General features: G+C 35.7%; 2 protein-coding genes across 2 annotated transcripts in view; both read right to left on the reverse strand.

The window, feature by feature from the left end:
• The window catches only part of Unc50 (Unc50 RNA binding protein), a 52,398-nt gene extending 51,337 nt beyond the window's left edge, over window positions 1–1,061 (reverse strand). The window contains exon 1 of the mRNA XM_067110319.1: window positions 882–1,061. Within this exon, the coding sequence (XP_066966420.1) occupies window positions 882–889 (8 nt within the window). The 5' untranslated portion in view covers window positions 890–1,061. The remainder of the gene's footprint in view (window positions 1–881) is intronic.
• A 1,471-nt stretch (window positions 1,062–2,532) lies between these two features.
• LOC136842675 (agrin-like) overlaps window positions 2,533–23,086 on the reverse strand; it is a 363,408-nt gene continuing 342,854 nt past the window's right edge. Inside the window, exons 20-34 of the mRNA XM_067110324.1 lie at window positions 22,181–22,310; window positions 21,296–21,606; window positions 18,896–19,032; window positions 18,542–18,649; window positions 17,502–17,703; window positions 16,227–16,380; window positions 14,883–14,990; window positions 13,151–13,412; window positions 12,445–12,609; window positions 10,886–11,136; window positions 8,551–8,632; window positions 7,291–7,419; window positions 6,058–6,256; window positions 3,343–3,490; window positions 2,533–3,015 (exon numbers count right to left, since the gene is read on the reverse strand). Of these exons, the coding sequence (XP_066966425.1) occupies window positions 2,864–3,015; window positions 3,343–3,490; window positions 6,058–6,256; window positions 7,291–7,419; window positions 8,551–8,632; window positions 10,886–11,136; window positions 12,445–12,609; window positions 13,151–13,412; window positions 14,883–14,990; window positions 16,227–16,380; window positions 17,502–17,703; window positions 18,542–18,649; window positions 18,896–19,032; window positions 21,296–21,606; window positions 22,181–22,310 (2,538 nt within the window). The 3' untranslated portion in view covers window positions 2,533–2,863. The remainder of the gene's footprint in view (window positions 3,016–3,342; window positions 3,491–6,057; window positions 6,257–7,290; window positions 7,420–8,550; window positions 8,633–10,885; window positions 11,137–12,444; window positions 12,610–13,150; window positions 13,413–14,882; window positions 14,991–16,226; window positions 16,381–17,501; window positions 17,704–18,541; window positions 18,650–18,895; window positions 19,033–21,295; window positions 21,607–22,180; window positions 22,311–23,086) is intronic.

The raw sequence follows: 23,086 nt of genomic DNA on the forward strand, positions 1-23,086 counted from the left end.
ACAAGTCACTGGTCGTCTCAATTTAAACAACCGTACGGGAAAACATATTAAAAAAAAGCTGTTCTGTCTTGAAAGGAAGTTATCCACGAAACCGTGGCGCGAATCCTGCAGTGCGAGGAAATTCGAGTAAGTCACCAAACCGCCTTATTATTATGAGGTTACTGACCTTGACGGCAACCGCATGTGTGGAAGGGTTACCTTTGGTAGGTGTGAGAGTGTTAAAATGAACAACCAAATTTCTCAAATATAACTGGTCGAATTAACACAGACTGGACTTCCCCCAGTTCTTGCATTACAAAAATGCATTACAAGTTTAGTTGGTTACCTAGGTAAGGTAAAAAAAAAAAAAAAGTTGGTTTCATTAAGCACGTGAATAAAGACATTCAATACTTGAGCGACAGAAACTAAGAAAATCTGCAAATCCTCACTCAGAACAAAATTAATAAATACAACTTCTTACGCGACTAAAAAATAACCTACGATTGCAAGTATATAAGTAACAACAACGATTCAGGCTGAAAATATCGTAATTCATTTTGAATTTGATCACTTATCAAGTAAACTTTTCCCATTAGGTTAAAAACACACAATTACACTCAACCATACACTGTATGTATGCGATTACATTAGGTTAATGGCGAAGCATACTAAGAAAAAACTAAACAATAACATCTAGGAATGACGCTAATGGAAAAGTCGTTAGCTTACCAACCGGATGATTGCCACCACTCTGAAAATAATTATCAGGTACAAAAAATGCATCTCCGACATTTCAAATCCACAGAAATTTCACGCTCAAAGGAGCGAGAAACTTTTTACCAAGCTCCGAAACCATGAAGGCATGATAATATCCCAGAAAAACCACTTTCCTTTCGACTTACCTCACCATTAGCCATTAAGTGCGCTTCCTTTGTATGAAAGAACGATATGGTGTAAAATGGAGGCTTGTGGGCTGAGTTCATCTTCGTTATGTTAGATATAGGTTTTTTACACATTAAGATAAACACTGAATATATTGCCTTCAGAGCAGGAGTTTACGAGTCTCAGTTTACCTTAAAACTGGGTCGCGGATACTTCTACCGAACAATTCAACTCCGTAAAAGGTGCTTACCGACATTGAATGACCAATTACTTCAGACCAAGGATAATGCTGAACAACAAAACGTTCGTTTCTTTGCACAGTGGCTTGACGATTATTTGAATTACCAAATTTTGGCAACGACCACATAAAACAGAGACAAAACCTAGATTCCACGATCTTACGATTCAGTTTTAGGGGAAGTCATATGGTTGTAACCGTAGAAATTTGACGGAAAGAATCATAACCTGCATTGTTATCTACAAGAAAGAGAAGACTTCGGGAACAGAATCGCAAATGTAAACTTTCTCTCTCCTTCTCCTTCTTCTTCCTGAGAGAGAGAAAGTATTGGAGGCTTTTTTTAAACAAGAGGTTGTTTTAGAAAAATGTTCTGATGCAGCCATAGGTATGGCTCTCAAGAAAAAGCATCAGAATGGTCGCTGACACATTCATACTTGAACTCCCAAATCGCTGATGAACCATTTACGCAGAACCCTTCATAACATTAGCTGCTTTATTTACCTATTCAGACAGTTCATCAGCAACGCGTCGAACCACCCTTCACCCACTGCGCCATTCATCTCGATGTTGCACGCTCACTGGCTAATAAAGTCCTTGCTTTCTAATATATAAATTTCAAAATATATATATATATATATATATATATATATATATATATATATATATATATATATATATATATATGTATATATATGTATGTGTGTGTGCGTGTGTGTATGTGTGTGGTTATACACACAATATATATGTATATATAATTCACAAATATTGTTTATATCCAATTCATTATACCTTGGGAATACTTTAATTGGATAGTAATCGATATTTGTGGCTTAATATTTGCGAATAAAAAAGTCACGGGTGCATAAGTAACAAGAGTTCATATGTATACTGTATAATATAATATACATTAATATATATATGCATATATATACAGTATATATATATATAAAATATAAAAATATATATACATATTTATATATACAATATATATAATTATATATATATATATATATATATATATATATATATATATATATATATATATATATATATATATATATATATATATATATATAATGGCATATGAAGATATTAAAATTGGGCAATGTAGAAATTAGTGATAGTTATATCAATCACTACAGCGTTTAGTTTTGATCTCTCTTTTCAACCGAGAAAACAATAAAACACTGAAAGGGGACGAAGGAGAAATCCACCTTCAGAATATTCTTTTATTATTTATCTTAAAATATGATGATTTTCTTTACACAACATATTGGTAGAAACATGATGTATCTGAAAGAAAGTCAACGGAAACGAACGAGAAATGAATGAAGCCACAATCTCATATGATATCCAAATACAATATAATATATATCTATTTTCTAACAAGTAATCAGGCGTTTTTACAAAATGATGGATGATGGGCAAGTCAATTTTTTTTTGCTTTTTTGTTAAAAGGGTATATGGATGGTCTCACTCCGGCTCTTCGCCGAGTAAACCTTAAGGCGGGGTCAAACGGGCGCGTCTTCGGGCGTCTTTTTAAAAGAGCACCTTGCTTCCAAGCATTGTATACCAAGCTGCCCATGTCCTTGAAGTATTGGTGGTTATCGAAGTCGCATAAGAACGAAGACTCAGCAGTAGCGACTTCAACTGTGCCTCCAAAACTTTGAACGCTTGACGCAAAGATTGGTCGCAAGACGCTTCTCAGACACGCCAAGAGAAACGCCCGCGCGATGCCACCTTGAACATGGTTAATATGCAGTGTTAGGTAAAGGTATGACAAAACTGAAGATGGCGGGACGCTGCGTGATGGACCAGATGAAGCTCCCGGCCGTCCACCAGCAGGCGGTCGACGCAGCCGCGGAACCCAGTGTGAAAGGCAGGCCCTAGGTGAGACGGTAGTGTCCTTTGGCCTCCTGCAGGTGGGACAGCAAGTCAGTATTGATTTAACTATATTTCTTTAGTATTCGTTATTACTTTTACTATTTGTTTTATCTGTTCCTCAAGAGGGTATTCTATTCGACAGATGCTTTTCTAAATATAAAATCTGATTTTTGTTTCATAATAATAATTGTAATAACAGTCAACTAATATCTCATGCCTAAAAACGAGGGCCAGTGATCCGCTAATAACCAGCAGATTCACATAAAAGAGCCTTTTTAAAACGAAAATTCCTGACATAAAATACTGCAAGACAGACAGAGAGAAGGAGAGATAGAGAGAGAAAGAGACTTGAGGGTTACCTATCCACAGATTACCATCCGTGTGCAAAGTGGATGGACCTCTCAGAGCTCGACCTCGAACTGGCCGATGATTGTCCACCTTGAGGAGGACTCTTCTCCACCTCCTGGTGACTCTCACCACGTGCCAAGAGCCATCGTTGACTCCTGTCTGTAGCATTGAAGAAAAATAAGATTGTTTGATTGGTCTGACATTTAAGCACTGGCGTCAGAGCTGCCACTGCTAATGAACAACTAAAATATTTGCTAATATAATTTATAAGGAATGACGATGTTGATAATAATTTTCCTCTAACAACACTGTCCCAATGCATATACGCTTACCTGTAAAATAATAATCCCATGCATTCACACAGATAATAAGTGGAATTTTATAAGAGCAAAGATAAAAAAATGAATGGCATCTACGTTGGATGGTCGAGTCGTTAGGCCTTTTATTTTCTTCAACTACTTACCCAACCTCCATGGAGCTGTAAGGCTGTTATATGGCCAGCTTAATTAAAAACAAATCAACCAGATAAAACTGAAAAAAAATTATATCTTGTGCGTGCTACTCTCGTGGCAGAATGTTACTGTCCATGTTCCGTTGAAGTGTCACGTTGTCACACTGCCAAGTGCCAGAAGTTTCATTTCTTTTACTGTATAACCACTGAATGATCTTTGAAATCTCTGCTCGGGAAGGATTAAATTGTTCACCGAATACAGAGGAAAAAAAAATCTTTGACTTTAACATAAAGTCTTTGAGGAAAGCAACAATTCTGTTTTCCTTTTACTGTCGAGACGATGATTATTAAAAACTTAGGATGATGAATAACCAAAAGGGCACTAAACATTGCGGGTTGCCTACAAAATCATGGACCACCTGAATTTTTTTAATCAGTCACTGCACTTATATAGATAAAGCTATAGTTTTAAGACAAAGCTGTGATGTGGTCCATAGGTTGCACCTAGTCTACATTTTACACCCACCCTTAATTTGTACTAGTGCACAGTAATGGAAAGTTCTGTTATAGACCGACGCAGCTGTTCTGTAGCTGGAGGTGACCCATGATAAGTAAGGATGCTTGTGTTAGTTTAGGTTAGGTAACATCAATACTTAGTGATTGCAAAGGACGAGGAAAAAATCTTGGTTCGCAATGCATTGATGCCACAAAACAGAAAAGAAAAAACTTCGTACACGCGTCTTTTTAGTTCAAATACCTCATTCGCCACGTGCCTCCCTCACTACCCCTATTTGTTTCTGTCTGTCTGTCTGTCTGTCTACCTCTTATGGGAATGTTCGTGCACGTCTGTCTGTCTGTCTACCTCTTATGGGAACGTTCGTGCACGTCTGTCTGTCTGTCTGTCTACCCGTGTCTCCCGTGGGAATATTCATACATGTAAAACAATACCGCTATATAATTCTCTCACAAAAGAGAGCGGGGTGAAAAAAAGTCATGTTCGCATGTTGTGAAAAGTTTCATGAATATTCAGACAACGACCCCATCAGAAGGATGCGTGCTGCAACAAAGGTTTAAATGCAGTCAAATCTATCCTTTGTGCTGGCGGCTGTGGATCTGAAATAAACAAAACGGCGAAGTAATGTATTTTCTTTTTTTTTTATAGAGCGTGCGAGTGTACCTTTAATGTTGGCAGGAACAGATCACCTAACTCATTAGTTGTTACGAATATATAACTTTATATGGATAATTGTTTTAGTTTTTTTTTTTCTTTACATGCAAATGGTTCGCTTTTCTTCGTGACAACTTCTCATTTGCAAGAGAATACGTGAGCAGCTTTGGTTCAGCATCTGTTACGTGATAGGCATTCACATATTCCTCTGTGCATGCATGCAAATACATTAAAAAATATGGAAATAAATGCGTGCGTTAATATTTAATTTACTTTGGCATCTATGGTAAGGAAAAAAGTTTATTTGATTTATCCATTAAGTAAAACATTCTCTTCCTAACAGTTAAGATATTTAACAAATATTATAGTTTATCAACGAGAGAGAGAGAGAGAGAGAGAGAGAGAGAGAGAGAGAGAGAGAGAGAGAGAGAGAGAGAGAGAGAATTAGCCGACTGACAGTTCACACACCCAAAAAAGGTGTCTGGATTCAGCGGAATAGGGTCATCTTTTAATCGAAACCAATATCACTAACAACAACAAATAAATATGGGGATAAACGCTCCAGTACTAAAATGCCTTAATAACATAGTATTCCTATAACCAAGCGTTCACAAAAAAAAGTCATAAACGCATCCTTTATTAGAGAAATGTTATTTCGTCACGCTCTTCAGCGTTGTAATAACACGCAGTGTAATGCCATTGGTTTAAACTATGCATGTAGTAAGTGGTTAATTGAGAAACTCGCCCTAACAGATGAAAAAATTATATTTTAAAGTTATTGCAACCTAGAAAATTAATGTATTTCAATCATTTGATATCTACTATTATTGATGCATGTTTCAAAAACATTTGCAAACTTCATGTCAGCTTTTGAAAGCCAATAAAGGCTTGCAGTGCTATTCGTATAGGCAACTCCAACTGTCTAACGTGTTGTATTTACAATAAAGCATGTGATGTCTGTATAATGTTCTGACCTAAGCAATAATCAGTGCAGAAAAGCATTTTTCATTGAGACTTAAAAGATTCCGTAACGCAAGTAGCTTCATCCCAGAACCAAATGCTGATTTAATGATAACTGAATGATAACCGATTAAGGACACAACTCACCGTGGAAGTCAGGACGAAGGGTTTTCTGGAACGGCCCAGATTGAGGGCGAGTTGAGGTAATCCTCCAACCAAGGCTAAAGCCAAGTAGTCCGCCCTTCCGCGACCGCTGCCCTTGCCATGGCTGACCCAGACGAGCAGCCCATTCACGTCTTCGGCTCGGAAGCTGATCTCGATGATATCGTGGGTTCTTCCTTGGACCCTACTGATAAGGAAATAAAAGATTAATCCTCTTAAAATGAATTAGTGAATCGTGAAATTTAGGCTTTAAAGGCTAGCACTGGGCCACATTCTGCCATTCAGCGCTTGAGACAGTGAAAAGAGCGAGTCCGAAGTGGTTGGAGAGCAAGATAAAGCGATCCAGATAATAAATTAGGCGAAGTACAAGGATTTGGAAGAAACTCCCCCACAGTTGCACCAAAAAGTAAGAGTCAGAGAGGCTGGAAAGCAAGATTGAAGAAAGGAAGTGAGAATGGATGTAGAGTAAAAGGCTAAAAATTGGGTAGCGCTGGAGGCCGAAGAGGAGCTGCACTCCCTTTAGTATTGCCTATAGTGCACTGTACGAGGTACGCTGACGGCACTACCTATGTCTTTTTGTTAAGAAAGTAGTCAACATTATGCAGAAAAAGTCTCAACTCATATTACTTTTGCTTTGAAAAATGACAGAAATATTTCATACGAAGGCATGACAGGAAGGCTGAGACAGGAGAAACAGGGAAAACGATTAAGCGTGGGAGAGCGAGATTGTTGTACTGTATCACCTCATCTTGTCAGACCTCAACTACCAAATTTTTATATTTATCAGCTACTTCAATACGATAGTTTTTGTTAGGCTACCCTTTTTGACGTTATGAATTTTCAGATAAATCTCTTGAAATAGCTGTAAGTGTAAAGTACAGTTTAATTAAAGCCAAGAATTAAGTGGAATTAATGTTAGCTGTGAAGCATCTTGAAAATGTTCAAGTACAGGCTAAATTTTTAGTGTCTTTGTTGCTTATCGGATTACTTATCAGATTTCGCTACTGTATTAAGATACAGCTGCAATAAAATATTAATAATGACATTTATTATATAAAATTATAATTATAACAACTATGACCACCATCCTCTTCCAGGTAATACTCAAATGACTTGGGTGGAGGATAAGATAGATGATCATTGTGAGAGTTGTGGTTTGATGAGAAATGAGTGGTTCCCTAAGAGAGGCAAACCAAGACGACATCTGCGTATACATACCTCTCTTTTTTAAAATCCAAATCGTTCTCTTCCGCTACTTGGTCCAACAACTGATGTTCCACTTCGTCGTAGTTGAGGTAGTCGTAATCTGGATGACTCCATGGAACGAACATTTCGCTTTTGTTGAAACTGGAAGGATCAGGTCACTGACGTCAAAATAGGATTTTCAAAAGGTTTACTGATGTCTTCGGGGACAATGATGTACAGGTCACTAAACTGAAACATTTTCTTTAAAAGGCTAATTTTATGTCGTCAGTAATTATAATGATCAGGTCACTGAAGTGAAATATCTCCATAAAAAATGTCACTAATGCCTTCAATAATTATGAAGAATATTTCATTGAAGTGAAATATTTTCTTTACAAGGTTCATTTATGTCCTCAATAATTATAAGGATCAGGTCATAGAAATGAAACATTTTCTTTAAGTAGTTCACAAATATCCTCAATTTCCTAATGATAAAATCACTGAAATTAAATAACTTCCTTAAAAGGGTCATAAAATCCTCAATAATTACAATGATCTAGCCATTGAAGTGAGATATCTTCTATAAAGATTACTAATTGTCTTCAATAATTATCATGATTTTGTTCGAAAGTTAAAAAGTATAAATATTCTAAACCTATAAGAACATTCGTAGTCAACTGCCTTGCAAGAAGGTCTAATTTCTTCGCCGGCTTGAGCTTGAATCCATTTACTTATTTCTTCTCATCGTTATAAAAAAGTTTTTAGGTCTAGGAGACATTCATTTCTTTCATATGAGGTGACTACCTTTATTCCCAATTTCAAATTCATTGCTCCGGATGAACTGGTCTGCTGCAGCACACAAATCGGAGCTGTCATTAGTCTAAAAACTTCCAAAAGATGAGGAGAGAGAGAGAGAGAGAGAGAGAGAGAGAGAGAGAGAGAGAGAAACTTAGGCCAAAGGCCAAGCGCTGGGACCTATGAGGTCATTCAACGCTGAAAAGGGAATTGAGAGTAGAAAGGTTTGAAGGGTGAACAGAAGGAAAACTTCGCAGTTGCACTATCAAACAACTGTTAGGAGAGGGTGGATAAAAGAAAGAGAATAAAGAGAATATGAAATTATGAATGATGGCACTGTACAAGGAATGAAAGGGGTCACAGCTAGGGGCCAAAGGGACGCTGCAAAGAGCCTTTAGGGTTATACCTATAGTGCACAGCGTGAGGCGAACTGACGGCACTATCCCTTACATTGTCCAAAAGATGAAACTATCACTAATAAATATTCTCCATACTAACCTTAAAAGAAATTGTCCCGGGTACAACACAGAAGTTGAGCCATCAAAGTGTATTGGTTGATCCAAATCGATATTCATTAAGGCTGTCAAGAGGAAACAGAGGGTAGATACATCAGTAAAAATTGATGCTTCTTCAGCAAATCCTATGAGGAGAAAATGACCTGAAAAATGCTGGGCCTAGAGACACTAGACGTGTACAAAAAAGGGGGGGTTATAATGACTGGCTCTGCAACCATAAAAAAAGGCTCATGTTAATCGATCTTATAATCATATTTAATGTATCTCCCTACACAAATATTCTACCTGGCGGATTTTTTCAGGTGATTTAATTAATCATTACTTCATCTCTTTTTATCATGGAAGCGCGATTAAATTCATTAATTAAATATTTTTGCATTTTCGCTCGGGGACGGCGCAAAGCTTTTTATATTTTCTGTTAATTGAGGAAAATTTTGTGATTTCAGTCAGACTTTTGAGAATAATTTTCTATAATTAGGTTGTAGAGTCATAAAATTTAAAGTATAAATTTAGATCGTGCATAAGCAGATAATTTTCTATAATTAGACCCTCGTTCACAATTAGAAATGCTTTCCGATTAGGAATTTAGCTGAAATAGTGGATTTTCACAGAATTTCGTCAGTTGTTCTGATCTTCACTTTACAGGCTTCAAAATCTAAATAATAAGATTTTGTCGTCCTAAGGATCATTTACGTTTTCTAGATATGTGAACATTATAATCAGTTGTCCGTTTTCGTTGAAATTCTGTGAAAATCCACTATTTCATCTAAATTCCTAATCGGAAAGCATTTCTAATTGTAAACGAAGGTCTAATTATAGAGAAATATCTGCGTATACACGATCTAAATATGAGGTTTTCAGTCGAGAAACATGCCAAGTGCCATTTTTAAAATATAATAAATTAAATTAAAAATACTTTGGCCCAGGATGGCGCTTGGCATGTTTCTCGACTGAAAGGCTCATATATACTTAAAAATTTATGACACTACAGCCAAATTATAATAGATATCACGCGTATGAAGGATGGCAGCATTTCACGTAACATTATTTTCATGAGATCCTTTTTGAATATCAGTAATATCTATTCCCAATTAAATATTAGAGAATCCATTATTTAAATTTGACGATTAAGAAGAGACAGGTAAGAAGATTAAAATGTACTGAAATGTTCCCACTTTTCCAAACAGTTTATTTTATTGTATTTCATATAAAGGCCAATGGCACGAAAACCCATTGCCTGTCGGGGATCAGATGCACTTAGAGACATTTGATCCCCGAGGGGCTAGTACTAAACACTGTAGATGAATCAATATAGTTTTTTCCCTTGTGGCATTTTTTCCTACTTTTTCACTTGTGTCATTTTTACCTGTTATTTTTACCTGTGCCATTTTGGCCTGCGCCATTATTGCTGTTCACCATCTGTCCCAAGTCCCGAAAAATAAAGAAAAAAGGTCGATACAGGAAGGGGTCTTAAAATTTTAAAGGTACTTATCAAATGTAAATTTATACAAGGCGACAAGCCTTAAATAGTAGAGATAATCGCGTAGCAAAACATAAAACATAGGTACATCTGTTTTTCTTCTATAAAATATCAGTAATGAGAACAGCTTTAATATTTTTTTTCAGCATATTTGGCTTTGCGGACGAGAAGATTATCAATCTAAAACGTCTGAGTTGCGAAATGATCATCATCTTTTCAAAGGCAGGTCTTTTGATGCTTTTGTGATTAAGACCCTGCTCATTTTTTTCTCTTTCTCTGTTTCTTAACCAAGCATATTTTTTCCTTCTTTTTCTATTTCTTACTTACTCGGGCCTGGACTAGATCAGGATACTGGGATACCTGTCATATTCTCCTTTTAATTAAGAAAATACTGACTTATTCTTTTTGTTAACTACTTCCATGTTTCTTCACTTTGAAATTCTCTGTGACTTTTCGTTTTAAGTCTAGTGTCTTTTTCTTTTATTACAAAATTCATTCCCTCTTCATCTTTACGTTATTTACAGATACTAAGACAAGACCAAAACAAAACTATTGAGCCACGATACGGTCAAAGACCACATAAAAACAATAATATTAAAAAAATATTCTATTATTGATACAGGTATCATACTAGATGTCTTTATTCGACAGTTCAACGGACAACATTTTACTGTATAATACATTTTCACCAGAATTAAGCTTAATTAAGCTTAGCGAGGAAAGAACAACCTTTAGAGCCGAAAGCAAAACCACTCCACCTCTCTAGTAAATCTTTTGGAATCAAAATCAAAGTTACAAGTAAAAAGAAAATGAAAACTTCCTTACAAGAAAAGCTTACCTTGATCGCACAGGCGACCGACAAACATGAAGGAACATTTGCAGAAGAAATCGTTCAGCAGAGGCACACAGATGGCCGCGTTGAAGCAAGGATTCGGAAGACATGGCGGACCGCGGTATCTGGAGACGCCCCTCTGTTCAGTTGCTGCCTCCAGCAGGCGGTCGTAAACGACGCCGTTGACTAGAAGGCGCTGCAATGCTCCGTCAAGTCCGACTAAGATGCCGGAGTCTCGGTTTACCATATACCAGAGTCTGGGAATGGGGGAAAAATATCTTTTGTAGGCTAATCTGGTTTGAATTTCAGCGTTTCGTTGGAACTCTGGGTCATTCCCCCCAAGAGCCACCCCAGCAACAGAGTAATTGAATATACCCTTCGAAATTTCCAAATCATTTCATGCGATTATTATTCAAGCAAATTTCAATATTGTGTTTAATTACGCACAATTAATTATATATTCTTCATTGTTACATAGATTTGAGCAACAAAATCCAAATTATGTCTGGTACCTCAAATGAACATTAAGAAACATTTCACATTATGTATGTTTGAGAGCCACAACTGGAGGCCACCCTCACTTTTAGTTATCAAAACAAAAGAGCCCCATAATGTGCCATTTTAACCGACTCCGGAGCTCTGAGGATTTCCTCAAGGGAAAATATCGAAATTCACTAGCATTAATGAAGGCACATGAAGACGTAAAAGAGCTTTTGCAGTTCTCGTGGAATGTGTTGGATCAAGGGGAATCTTTGGGACTTCCTTGCTAAACTTCAGTTGTTGTTGCAAGTTAATTTATAAAGGTTGTGGATATATATATATATATATATATATATATATATATATATATATATATATATATATATATATATATATATATATATATATATATATATATATATATATATATATATATATATATATATATATATATATACATACATATACACACACATAAGTCTTGAAGTGAATAGCATCATTCTCCTACCAAGTAAGAAGCCACAAGCTCAAATTTTGGGCAAAAACGGTTAATAAGTTTTTCTGGAAACTTGCTTTACTAGTCAATGATTTTTAGACATAATAATAATAATAATAATAATAATAATAATAATAATAATAATAATAATAATAATAATAATAATAATAATAATAATAAATAAAAAGTACTCATAGTAACATGAGTCTTGAAATGGAGAAACAAATCCACAGTCATGTATCTGTACAAATATATTTAATAATATAATAATAAAGCTAAACAGAGAGCGTTCGAGAGTATACGATTCCCCTTTTCAATCTGATGGAAAAGGGAAATCGTACAGGTTCTCGAAAGCTCTCTGTTTAGCTTTATTTTTAAATATATTTGTTCTCATACATACCTGTGGATTTGTTTCTCCAATGACAACAGTAATAACAATATTAGGGAAAACAGACATTCATTGTTTATTCAAGGAAAAAAAAAAGAGAAATCCTGAGCTACATATGAAGATACCGAAGTCGTTACACACGTACAAACGAAAGTGTGCATAATAAAAATAAGAATAAGAACAAAAAAGAAGTAAACTTACTTGAAACCCCCGAGGTACAGGGGAGTATTCAGAGTGAGAGTGTTTGGTGGTCCCGGAGCCTCACAGGTAACAGGGGCATCTTTGTCCAGCTGAAGAGAAGCTCGGCCTCCTTCCCAGGTGGCTACAACGCGATGCCACTCACCTTCTCTTATTTCTCTTTTGGATCTAGGAGAATCAAGTAGCAAAGAAAGCCATCAGTGAAAGAACTCGACTACGTCGCTAGGTAGGTTTGTACTACTGTTACATCTCTTTGTTATGAGAGTTTATGCACTCATGCCGGCCTCAAACACCGGTGAAAGAGGAGGGTTTGACGCCCCTGTCCTGTAAAATACCTTGCTTTACTGGAGCTTGCACCAACCTTACCAGCCTAGTGCAAGCGACAGCAGGTTATGGTGGAACCTGAGAGCCAATGAGAGTAGCAGTAATAGTAGCAGAAGTAGTATATCTAAAAGTAAGTATTATTCTACGATTACTTTCGATAATATCCATTATCTTGAACGGTCATTCCTCCTTTATTATAAGGGGAACTACTTTATAGTGCATTTGGTCACTTATAAATAATGTACTCACAACATAAGCTGTCTCTCTATACTTTAATAATTAACACAAAAATACTCTGGGTGTAGACTGCCCTGTTTTAATTATCATCAAAAAGCGAAACTAAGTTGGCAAGCCATTCTGTGAAGATATAACTGAAAATTCTTACGTCAAGTTAACTACTCCAGGTCCAACATCAAAGCGAAACTGTACAAATCCCGCTGCTAAATTTAGGCTGATGAAGTCCCCCTTGTGGGTGGGTCCCTGCCCACCATATAAGAGCATACCATGAGGTGCTCTTGCCAAAAACCACAGCTCTAACGTCAAGCCCTCGGACACACCTTCAGACCGCGGCAGAGACAGGTATCCATCACCGCTCAGGTCTGCGATTGGCCAGGATTCTTCCAGCTCGTAGGTGTCCAGAGGACTGTCTGTGCAGAAGGTCAGAAGTAAAGCGTTACTCTTCAGTGGCTTAATGAGACTTCAATAGTTCTCAGTAATTTACTGAGATTTCATTACTCTCTGTAATTTAAGAGACCTGCAAATAATCCACAGAGGCCTAAATGATCCTTAGTAACTTACAGAGACATCATCGCCCGGAACATAAAACTAATTAAATTTCTCATGTACCCCAATCCACCCTATACAGATATAATAATCGATTATCTTGCAACACACCAGCTGCCTTCAAAACGAAAAGAAGTGAATAATAATGACAAGTATGCCGGAAATAGTCGGGAAATGCTATACACAGCTTTGCCACTATATTTAATGATGAATAAGTACGAAGTGAGAAAATATAAAAATTATTAGAACTCAACCTGACCATGAAAGTTTGTTAACAGCAACAAGGTCATGAGTGATGGTTCCAAGGTTGGAGAAAACTAAGAAAAGGAAATAAAAAGAAAAAAAAAATGCTAGATACTTTGTGATTTATCAAATTGGTTGTTACATATTCCTTGTTTTGGATATGAATAAAATTTTTTTGCTTTTAAAAATTAATGTTGTCAGTCTTAAAAGTTTACTTTTGATATTCTGAGCGATTTATTGCATGCTGGATACTAAAGAATCATAAGGAAGAGTTTTTAGTGATCTCAATCATATCAAAGAAAGATTGTTTTCTATGAGCAGATGAAGAAACTGAAGCCAAAGATTATCTCTAATCATTAAGAAGTCAGAGTACGGTATAGAATTGTTCTTAATGACTGGATCAAAACAGTCATTTGGAGATATTTTTCTGAATCAATACGATAAGTTAATCAATCTCTTCTCCTGGAAGAAGATGAGGGGGAGATAAAAAAAAAAGAGCACAATTTTCAGACATTCCCAGGTTTCAGGAATAAGGAAATTTCAGTACATTACATCTTCGAAATATTCTGGTCTTTGGAAAAAAAGAATGGATTATTCAAATATTGTAGAAAAAAATCTCTTGGGTCTAATCCTCTTGCAAAGCACCACAGAGACACTTCGAGTTGCAAAGACGTCTTTCCCAAGAACAGGCATAATCTTCAGATTTCAGTTAATTTAAACTACTCAACAGAGAATTGTACTAAAGGAATTTGTGTTTAGATAAATGTAATGATTCAGTTATCTTTACTATGTTCAGTGCTCTAATGCTATTACTGAGCTTAGCAGTTTCAAAACTATGCTATTCATAACAAGTCCTCGAGAGTTTCTACACAGAGCCTCCTTGTGGTTGGCTGATTTGTACAATACAGGACATTGGGTATCAGTAATAGAAAAGAGGTACAGCTACTGACTTTCCTCAGACATCGCTAAGAGGCTAGGGTCGAAACGGAAACTTCTATGTCTATGTGCATTTATTCACACACACTCGCATATCCAACTCTTCCCTGACAAGAAAATGCAAAATCAACTACTGGAAGCCCGTTAATTCCTACCTGGAACACAGTGCAGTGTGCTGGAAGCCAAGAGCGTCTGGCAGGTCGTTCTAGGAGGACACTTCAGCTTCTTGCAACCTTCATTTACGGAAATTTCACATCTTACACCTGCAGAAGTGAGGCCAAATAGATTAGATGATTGATGGTCGTTGCCCGACAAAAAACAGTGATGTGAAAAGAAAAGTTCATGATCTTCTTTGACAGAGATTCACCAACTAGTACTTAGCTTTTTTTTGTGATTTATGTTACTATTTGTGTAAGTATATTTTTCTGTTTACTAATTATTGTTAGTCAATTGTTATTTCTTTAATAGTCTACTTTATGTTGTTCACTTTTTTCCCATGCTGGCATTCTTTTCTGGGGAAGCAACCTTAGCAAGTAATGATTCATTATGACTGATAGATAATTATGAGCTAATTTTTAGCACTAACAATGATGACAATACTATGGCCCTGGTTTAGTAGTTTCATGCTATAATGATTTTATTGCCCGTTAATCAAACCTAATTAAACTAATAAGTTGCAGAGAATATATATATATGCACATATATATATATATATATATATATATATATATATATATATATATATATATATATATATATATATATATATATATATATATATATATATATATATATATATATATATATATATATATATATATATATATATATATATATATATGTTACAGTCAACATGCGTAATCAGTCATTACGCGTAATGACTGAAATTTCAGTCATCACGCGTAATGCACTTAGGGACATTTGATCCCCAGGAGCTAGTACTAAACACGGCGAAACAGTGAGTCACCTACACTGTTTCGCCGGGTTTAGTACTAGTCCCTGGGGGGATCAAATGTCCCTAAGTGCATTACGCGTGATGACTGAAATTTCAGTCATTACTCGTAATGACTGATTACACGTGTTGACTGTAACATATATATATATATATATATATATATATATATATATATATATATATACTGTATATATATATATATATATATATATATATATATATATATATATATATATATATATATATATATATATACATATACTGTACATATAAAGATGTATATGTATATAGAGAGATGTATATATATACTGTATATAGATGTATATGTGTGTTTGTGCTTGTATATTGTATATACAGAGAGAGAGAGAGAGAGAGAGAGAGAGAGAGAGAGAGAGAGAGAGAGAGAGAGAGAGAGAGAGAGAGAGAGGGAAGGCGAATACCTGCAGCATTATTAGTTATTATTTTGTTATTCTTACTAAAAAAAATCCCCGATGTTCAGGCTCCATGTTTAGAATGATGAGCGCAAAATACAAATCTCCATTACCTGTATGCGTTTTGGGACAGCTGCAGACGTATGACGTAGCATGCTGAGAGGCATGGCAAGTGCCCCCGTTCTTGCAAGGTCTTCCAGCGCACGGTGACGGTCTGCAGTCGGTGACGTTATATCCGTGGCTTACGCTTCCAGACCTTCCCCAAACCTGTTGGTTATAATAATAATAATAATAATAATAATAATAATAATAATAATAATAATAATAATAATAATATAATAATAATAATAATAAGGGAAAGAGAAACCCACAAGATTCCTGTGCATAACTTGTTTACTTGAAATATTTAAATAATAATAATAATAATAATAATAATAATAATAATAATAATAATAATAATAATAATAATAATAATAATTGAAATTCTAAACCTCTAAAGCACTGTATTGTGTAGTTTTTTCTAGCACATACAAAGGAAATGATCATATTTTATGTCCTATAACGAATGAGTAATTTGGTAAACATGAGTTTCAAGAGGAGTTGGATGATGAAATTTCCAAAAGAAATGTTTTTCTGTTCAAGAATGTACTGTATATTTACTCATGACTTTGCTATAAAACACATTTATTTTGTACAAACAAACGTGCGTTTTTTTAATTGTTCTAAAGAGTATAACGAAATGGATATATAACGAACATGTAAGTTAGTCAAGAAAGGGTTCATGCTTTCATTCAAACCGTCACGGACAAATCTTGTTAGTAGTATATCAAGCATATTACCAGAAATAGAGTGGGTTCTCTTTCCAAACGTCTGACTGAATTTCACACCTAACATACTATGGTGATCAGTAACACAAGGCGCCAGCCGGCTTGTGTTTAGCAGCATTGAAGTCTCCAATGTCTCCATTGAAGTCCTCGGGGTCGAGGGATTGTGTCAATGTTAATTTTAGCAAAGATGCAATCAAATCTAGCCGTTACGATTCAGACTGCAACACGTTCGAAATACATATATATTATGACGTTTGATAAAAGCTTTCAAATATGAAATTTACAAAACAATGGACAAAGATGTGGTAGGGGTTTTAGTACTATAGGTAAAGAGAAGGCGAGATGTGTATAAACTTGTTTCAGTCATCGTACGTTTCAGAAGATGTTAATAATCATCCTTGTCACCCACGTTTTTCCGTCAGTTCAAAATAAAAATTCGAAACAGTAAGTAATTTTACATGAAATTTCTCTTTCCATTTTTATTTTTCCTCTTTTCTCTTTTTGTGAAGGACTTCGGTATAAGAAGAAATAAAAAAGAAAACTAAAATATGCAATTCTAACCAGATCGAGGTCCCTTTGGCCCACTTTCAGCGAGTAAACACACCCGGAGAAACCTCTACTGACACCGACATTTTCCATGATTCTGGGCGTGAAGGAGGGTACGCCACCCACGTACAGAGGGGCATGGATGTCGAGGGCGCGGTGCATGCCCGAAGAACGCCCTGAGAAGCTCTCGCCGACACCAATTTGAAGCAATGCATCCCTGGTGACAATAATGACAGCAGTAATAGCAACGGATAAAAAGTGATTCGTGGTACAGTGTTTATTTACCAATACAGAAATGTCATTTATGTCCTGAACCAAAAACGGTTTTTACAGATTTGGCAGAGGTGGAAAGACAGTTCTTTATCTAAAATCACTAAACTTCAACTTCTTAAGTTACTTTTTACATTTGCTCCCAAACTGTCATGCTAAAATGAACAACTTACAGATCTTTAAGTCACAGCCTGGCACCCTAGATGGTCAAGCTGATGGGTAACATGACTTTTACTTCTGAAAATATGACTTTTTCAACAACTTTATTTACTCATACCATCACAACCAGTAATATCCAATGGTTAAAAGGTATATAATTACCAGGGAGGCACCAGTGACAGACAGTACCTAACATTGTATCACGTCGTCTTCTGTTATTTATTCTGAACAAGATCCGGTTATGTCTTGCATAAAAGAGCTAGATAAAAGGGCTGGAATGTTAGGTCTTTTTTTTTGTTTTTTCTACTTAAAATTCTGTAAGCAAAAAACTTTTCCCCGTATTTAAGGAAGAGGAAGAATGATGCTTATGAACTGGGATTCTTAACTCAACAGCAGTTTAATTACGGCACTTTTTTCATGTGTATTACCAGCCTGTCAGCGAAGTACATGTAATAAAAATATTCATATAAAGATAAATACAAGTGGGAGAAGTAGTAACCAAAGGCTCAAAGAAGATATAATTGAAAGAGATAGGAGCCTGACCCTCAAAGGAAGAAGAAGAACACCTGTTGCTTCTTGAATGAAAGAGGATTATGTAATCAAACACTTGAGCCGCGTCTTGTTACCTGTTATAAGTTCTTATGCTGACCAAAGTCTTCATGAACGGTGTAATTTGGGTGGTTGATCGGATGATGACAGGGCCATTGCCTAAATCGATTCGTAGCTCCAAGAATCTGGCCAAAACAAAGAAACCGTGTTGTATGTTAGAATTGTTCTACCAGATGAAATTACTTATTTACTTTTTGACGGTATAATACATACATACACAAACATATATTTATATATATATTTATATATATACATATATAATGTATATATATACACATATATGAATAGTACATTGGACAGCATTAAGACAGCATAATATATTCCAAATAAAATACAATGTATTGACTAAATGCAGTAAATATAATATTAACCCTTTGTCTAGGACGAGCGCGAGAAAATCGCCGTCTCCCTCGACGCTCTGCTGGACGTACAAGAGAACGCCGTCCAGCTGATGAGCAGCGAACTCTATTTCCAGCTGCACTTTCGAAGGGACCGACCAAGGCATCATCTAAAAGTAATAAGAAATAAATTGGATCAAAATCAAATCTGGAAAAATGTAAACGGCAGATTTGAAACTGTGAAGTGTCCGACTGTGGCATCTTCTGACAGTCATAAGAAAGAAATTGGGTCAAAATCAGATCTGGGCGACTAAAAAGGTAGATTTGAAAGAGTGAAGGGACAGACCAGGGCATCATCTGAAACATGAAATATAAACTATGTCAAAAACAAATCTGGAAAAATGAAAACGGTGGATTTGTAAGTTCTGAAGGGACCGAACGACGCATCATCTAAAAATGATAAGAAATAAACTGGGTCAAATTCGAATTTGGAAAAATGAAAATGGTAGATTTGTAAGCTTTGTAGGGGCCGACCGAGGCATCATCTAAAAAGAATGAGAAATTGCATTAAATCAATATAGGAGAATTGGATAGGTTGGGTTTAAAGTTTTAGAGACATATTACTCTCGTCACTCCATGTCTTCATGTAAAACTATGAACCTTTTTCCCCCTTTTCTCTTTTATTACACGAAATGGCCCCTCAATCATTGGTTGAATTGCGGATGCAAAAATATGTGGATACTCACTGCTCTTATACTATATATATATATATATATATATATATATATATATATATATATATATATATATATATATATATATATATATATATATATATATATATATATATATATATATATATATATATATATATATATATATATATATATATGTAGTATGAGAGCAGTGAGTATCCACATATTTTTGCATCGTCATGAAGGAAAGAAAGTAAACAAAAAAAAAGTCATTATCAAATTTGGGAAATCTGAAAGGGCAGATTCAAAAATCCTGAAGGGACCGACCGTGGTATCACGTAACAGACTATATAAAATTAGGTTGAAATCAAATAACGTACAGTCAAAAAGACAGACTTAAGTTTTAACGACGACACAAGGCATCATAAACAAACAGATAAATTAAAAAGTAAATAAATGAAATAAAACAAAAAATAGGTCAGAATCAAATTTGACAGACTCAAGAAAGTAGACTGATTATAAGGTTTTGAGGGGACCGGTCAAGGCTTATCTACAAAATAAACTGATGAAAAAAATAATAATAAACAACTCTCAGGCCTCATTGTGACCTCACTGCTCGCACCGGAGCCTATGCTCGGCTCTTCCTTCATCCAGACTTGGGACAGGCAAGATGGGTTTTAAGACACGAAACCAAAACCGCATTAAGCAAAATGGAAAAAATACATGACAGAATTTGGAGGTCTTTGATCCAATGGCTTTCAGGTAAAGAACGTGTCATAACGTCCAGACGTAAAAGAGCAACTTTACAGTGGAGTATGAGACTAAGATCCTTGCGAGTATGACAGAATCAAATTAAACTTTCACAAAATTCCATGAAGAGACAATCATGAAATAATTACAATACGACAAATTTACCTCTTACAGATAAATGAACACGGGAAAATGGACACGCTCGTGTATTCACACATTTACGCGCATGTATATTATATAGTTACATCACCTGCAGATTCGGTTTCGATCGCGATTAAGGAAAACGCCGTCCCAGAAGGAAATTTCAGTGGAAAGGGCTACAGACAGAAGAAAATGGAGGAAACTGAATTTTGTAAAGGGAAAATCGAGCGAGCAGGAGTTCGTTACGCCATCTCCATTAATGCCCTTATGGCTCTCAAGAACTCATTTTTGATTAAGGTACCTGGTAATTAAGCATCTTATAGAAAGGGCTTGGTTATGCTGGGGCTAGCAACCTGGTCCCAAAAGTCTTGCTGAGAACCTGAAGGCTATGATCTTTCAGTGCCACACTATGAAGGAAAAAGTACATGAAAAGAATGTTTATATATATAATATATATATATATATATATATATATATATATATATATATATATATATATATATATATATATATATATATATATATATATATATATATATATATATATATATATATATATATATATATATATATATATATATATATATATATATATATATATATATATATATATATATATATATATATATATATATATATATGTGTACATATACATATATATTATCATCAACTTTTTCTGATTTTAAAGAGGTAGTACCAGAGAGGCAGAGCCTTCCTGATTTCGGCAAGACCTCAGGAATGAGAATACTACCCTCGTGCAATATATATGAATAAAGAGGCTATTTTGTCGACTGAAGAGAGAGAGAGAGAGAGAGAAAGAGAGAGAGAGAGAGAGAGAGAAACTTACCTGTAGATAAGAGTGACCCGAGAAGGCTGGCACGGCGTACAGCCAGGTGGGTCTTGGCGGCGAGACCAGATTCTCTTCTTCGGAATCGAGGGGCGTGATGGGCGTGACTCCAGTGGGTGGCGATTCGATGATCGTGTTGATGAAATGGACGAGGTGGATTGGGTGAGCTCGAGTGAAGTGGGCGGTGTCTAGGTGCCTCCGGGTGGCGAGGGCGTGGTGCTCCGTATGGCCCCTGGCCACCCACGCCCACTCCGCCGTTCCCCACCCATCTTCCGCTGTTGAACGACGAACAGGGGCGTCTGTCCATGACTCTGAAAATGAAAAAAAAAAAATGAAATAAATGCGGGATATATCATCTACTAGTCTATGTACATTCTTGAAGTCCTCTTATCAGCCTTCATTTGGTCCACTTGGCGGACCCCTTTTTCTTTTTTATTTACAGTTTACAGTTTTCTTGAATAAATGCCGATAAATAAAAAAAAGATAATGATAAAGGAAGGTAATATATGCCAGTCATTACCATACAGTGTAAATTTTTGCAATATTTCAACCATTACTATTATTTGAACATATATTTTTGTGGAACAAGCACGAGACAGGCAATAGTCTTGCAATAATTTTCTGATAAAGAGAATGGCCACAAATAACCAAAATGAACAAATAAATAAATAAAAAAGACGAAAGATCAGAGGAAATAAGTTTTCAAGGGGAGTCATAAAGTGAAGTTAATGCAGCACACTGCACTAAAGCGTGTAACAGAACGGTGCATAAATCACAGTAAAATAAACCGTTACTGAGACTAACACCAAAACCAAACGGTCTATTACGCGCAGTGATGTGCAATAATGAGGCCCGGAAGTACGAGGAGTAAGAGCAATATCTCACCTGAACAAGATCCGAAGGCAACCACAACGATATCTGCTTGCTGAACGCAGGCTTGGTGATTCAGTTCGCACTCCGAAGAGTAGGTCACTCTGTTCGAACCACAAACTGCCAGGCCACCGCTCATTCGGACCTGCAGGAGACGTCGTTTTCCCATTGACAGTTTTAGATGATTTACTGAATAATTTTCCGTGAGTCTTTTTTTAGTCTTTTTAGTCGCGTTTAGAGCAATTATTTAAAAAGCTCGTTTGAGGTTCTAAGATAAATGAACTAAAACTGCCCAATCATTTGAAGTAATTACATCTAAATTTGACAATGAAAATGTTCTGTTATTAACTAATAATTCATCTAAACCTGACCATGAAAGTGCTCTGTTATTAGCTAATAATTCATCTAAAATTAACCATTTTTCTCCATGGTCAGTTTTACACTAATTATTAGCTGATACTAGAACATTTTCATGGTCATGTTTAGATAACAGTTACCTCAAATGACTGGGCAGCTTTAGATGATTCATCTGAGAACCTCAAATGACAATATCATTCCACAGTCAGGGTTAGACGAAGATTAATCTAATAAACTCAAATGGCTTGATTTTCAATTCCTAGTTTAGAAAAATTACCTAATAACCTCAAATAATATAATTTTTCAAATGGCCACCTCACGATAATTTATCTAATAATGTGGAGTGAATTTTCCACTCAACACTTTTAGATGTACTATCTAATAATGTTAAAGAATAAATTATTCCATTACAGTTATTTAGATGACTTATCTACTAATGGCAAATGACAAGATTTCTCAATGACACTTTTAGTTAGATGAATTATATAATTTCAGACAACAGAATTTTCCAAAAACAGATTAAGATAAAAGCTCGGCAGGGGTCTTGATGGTCACGTCCAAGAA

Source organism: Macrobrachium rosenbergii, chromosome 10, assembly GCF_040412425.1.
Source record: "Macrobrachium rosenbergii isolate ZJJX-2024 chromosome 10, ASM4041242v1, whole genome shotgun sequence".
NCBI lineage: Eukaryota > Metazoa > Arthropoda > Malacostraca > Decapoda > Palaemonidae > Macrobrachium > Macrobrachium rosenbergii.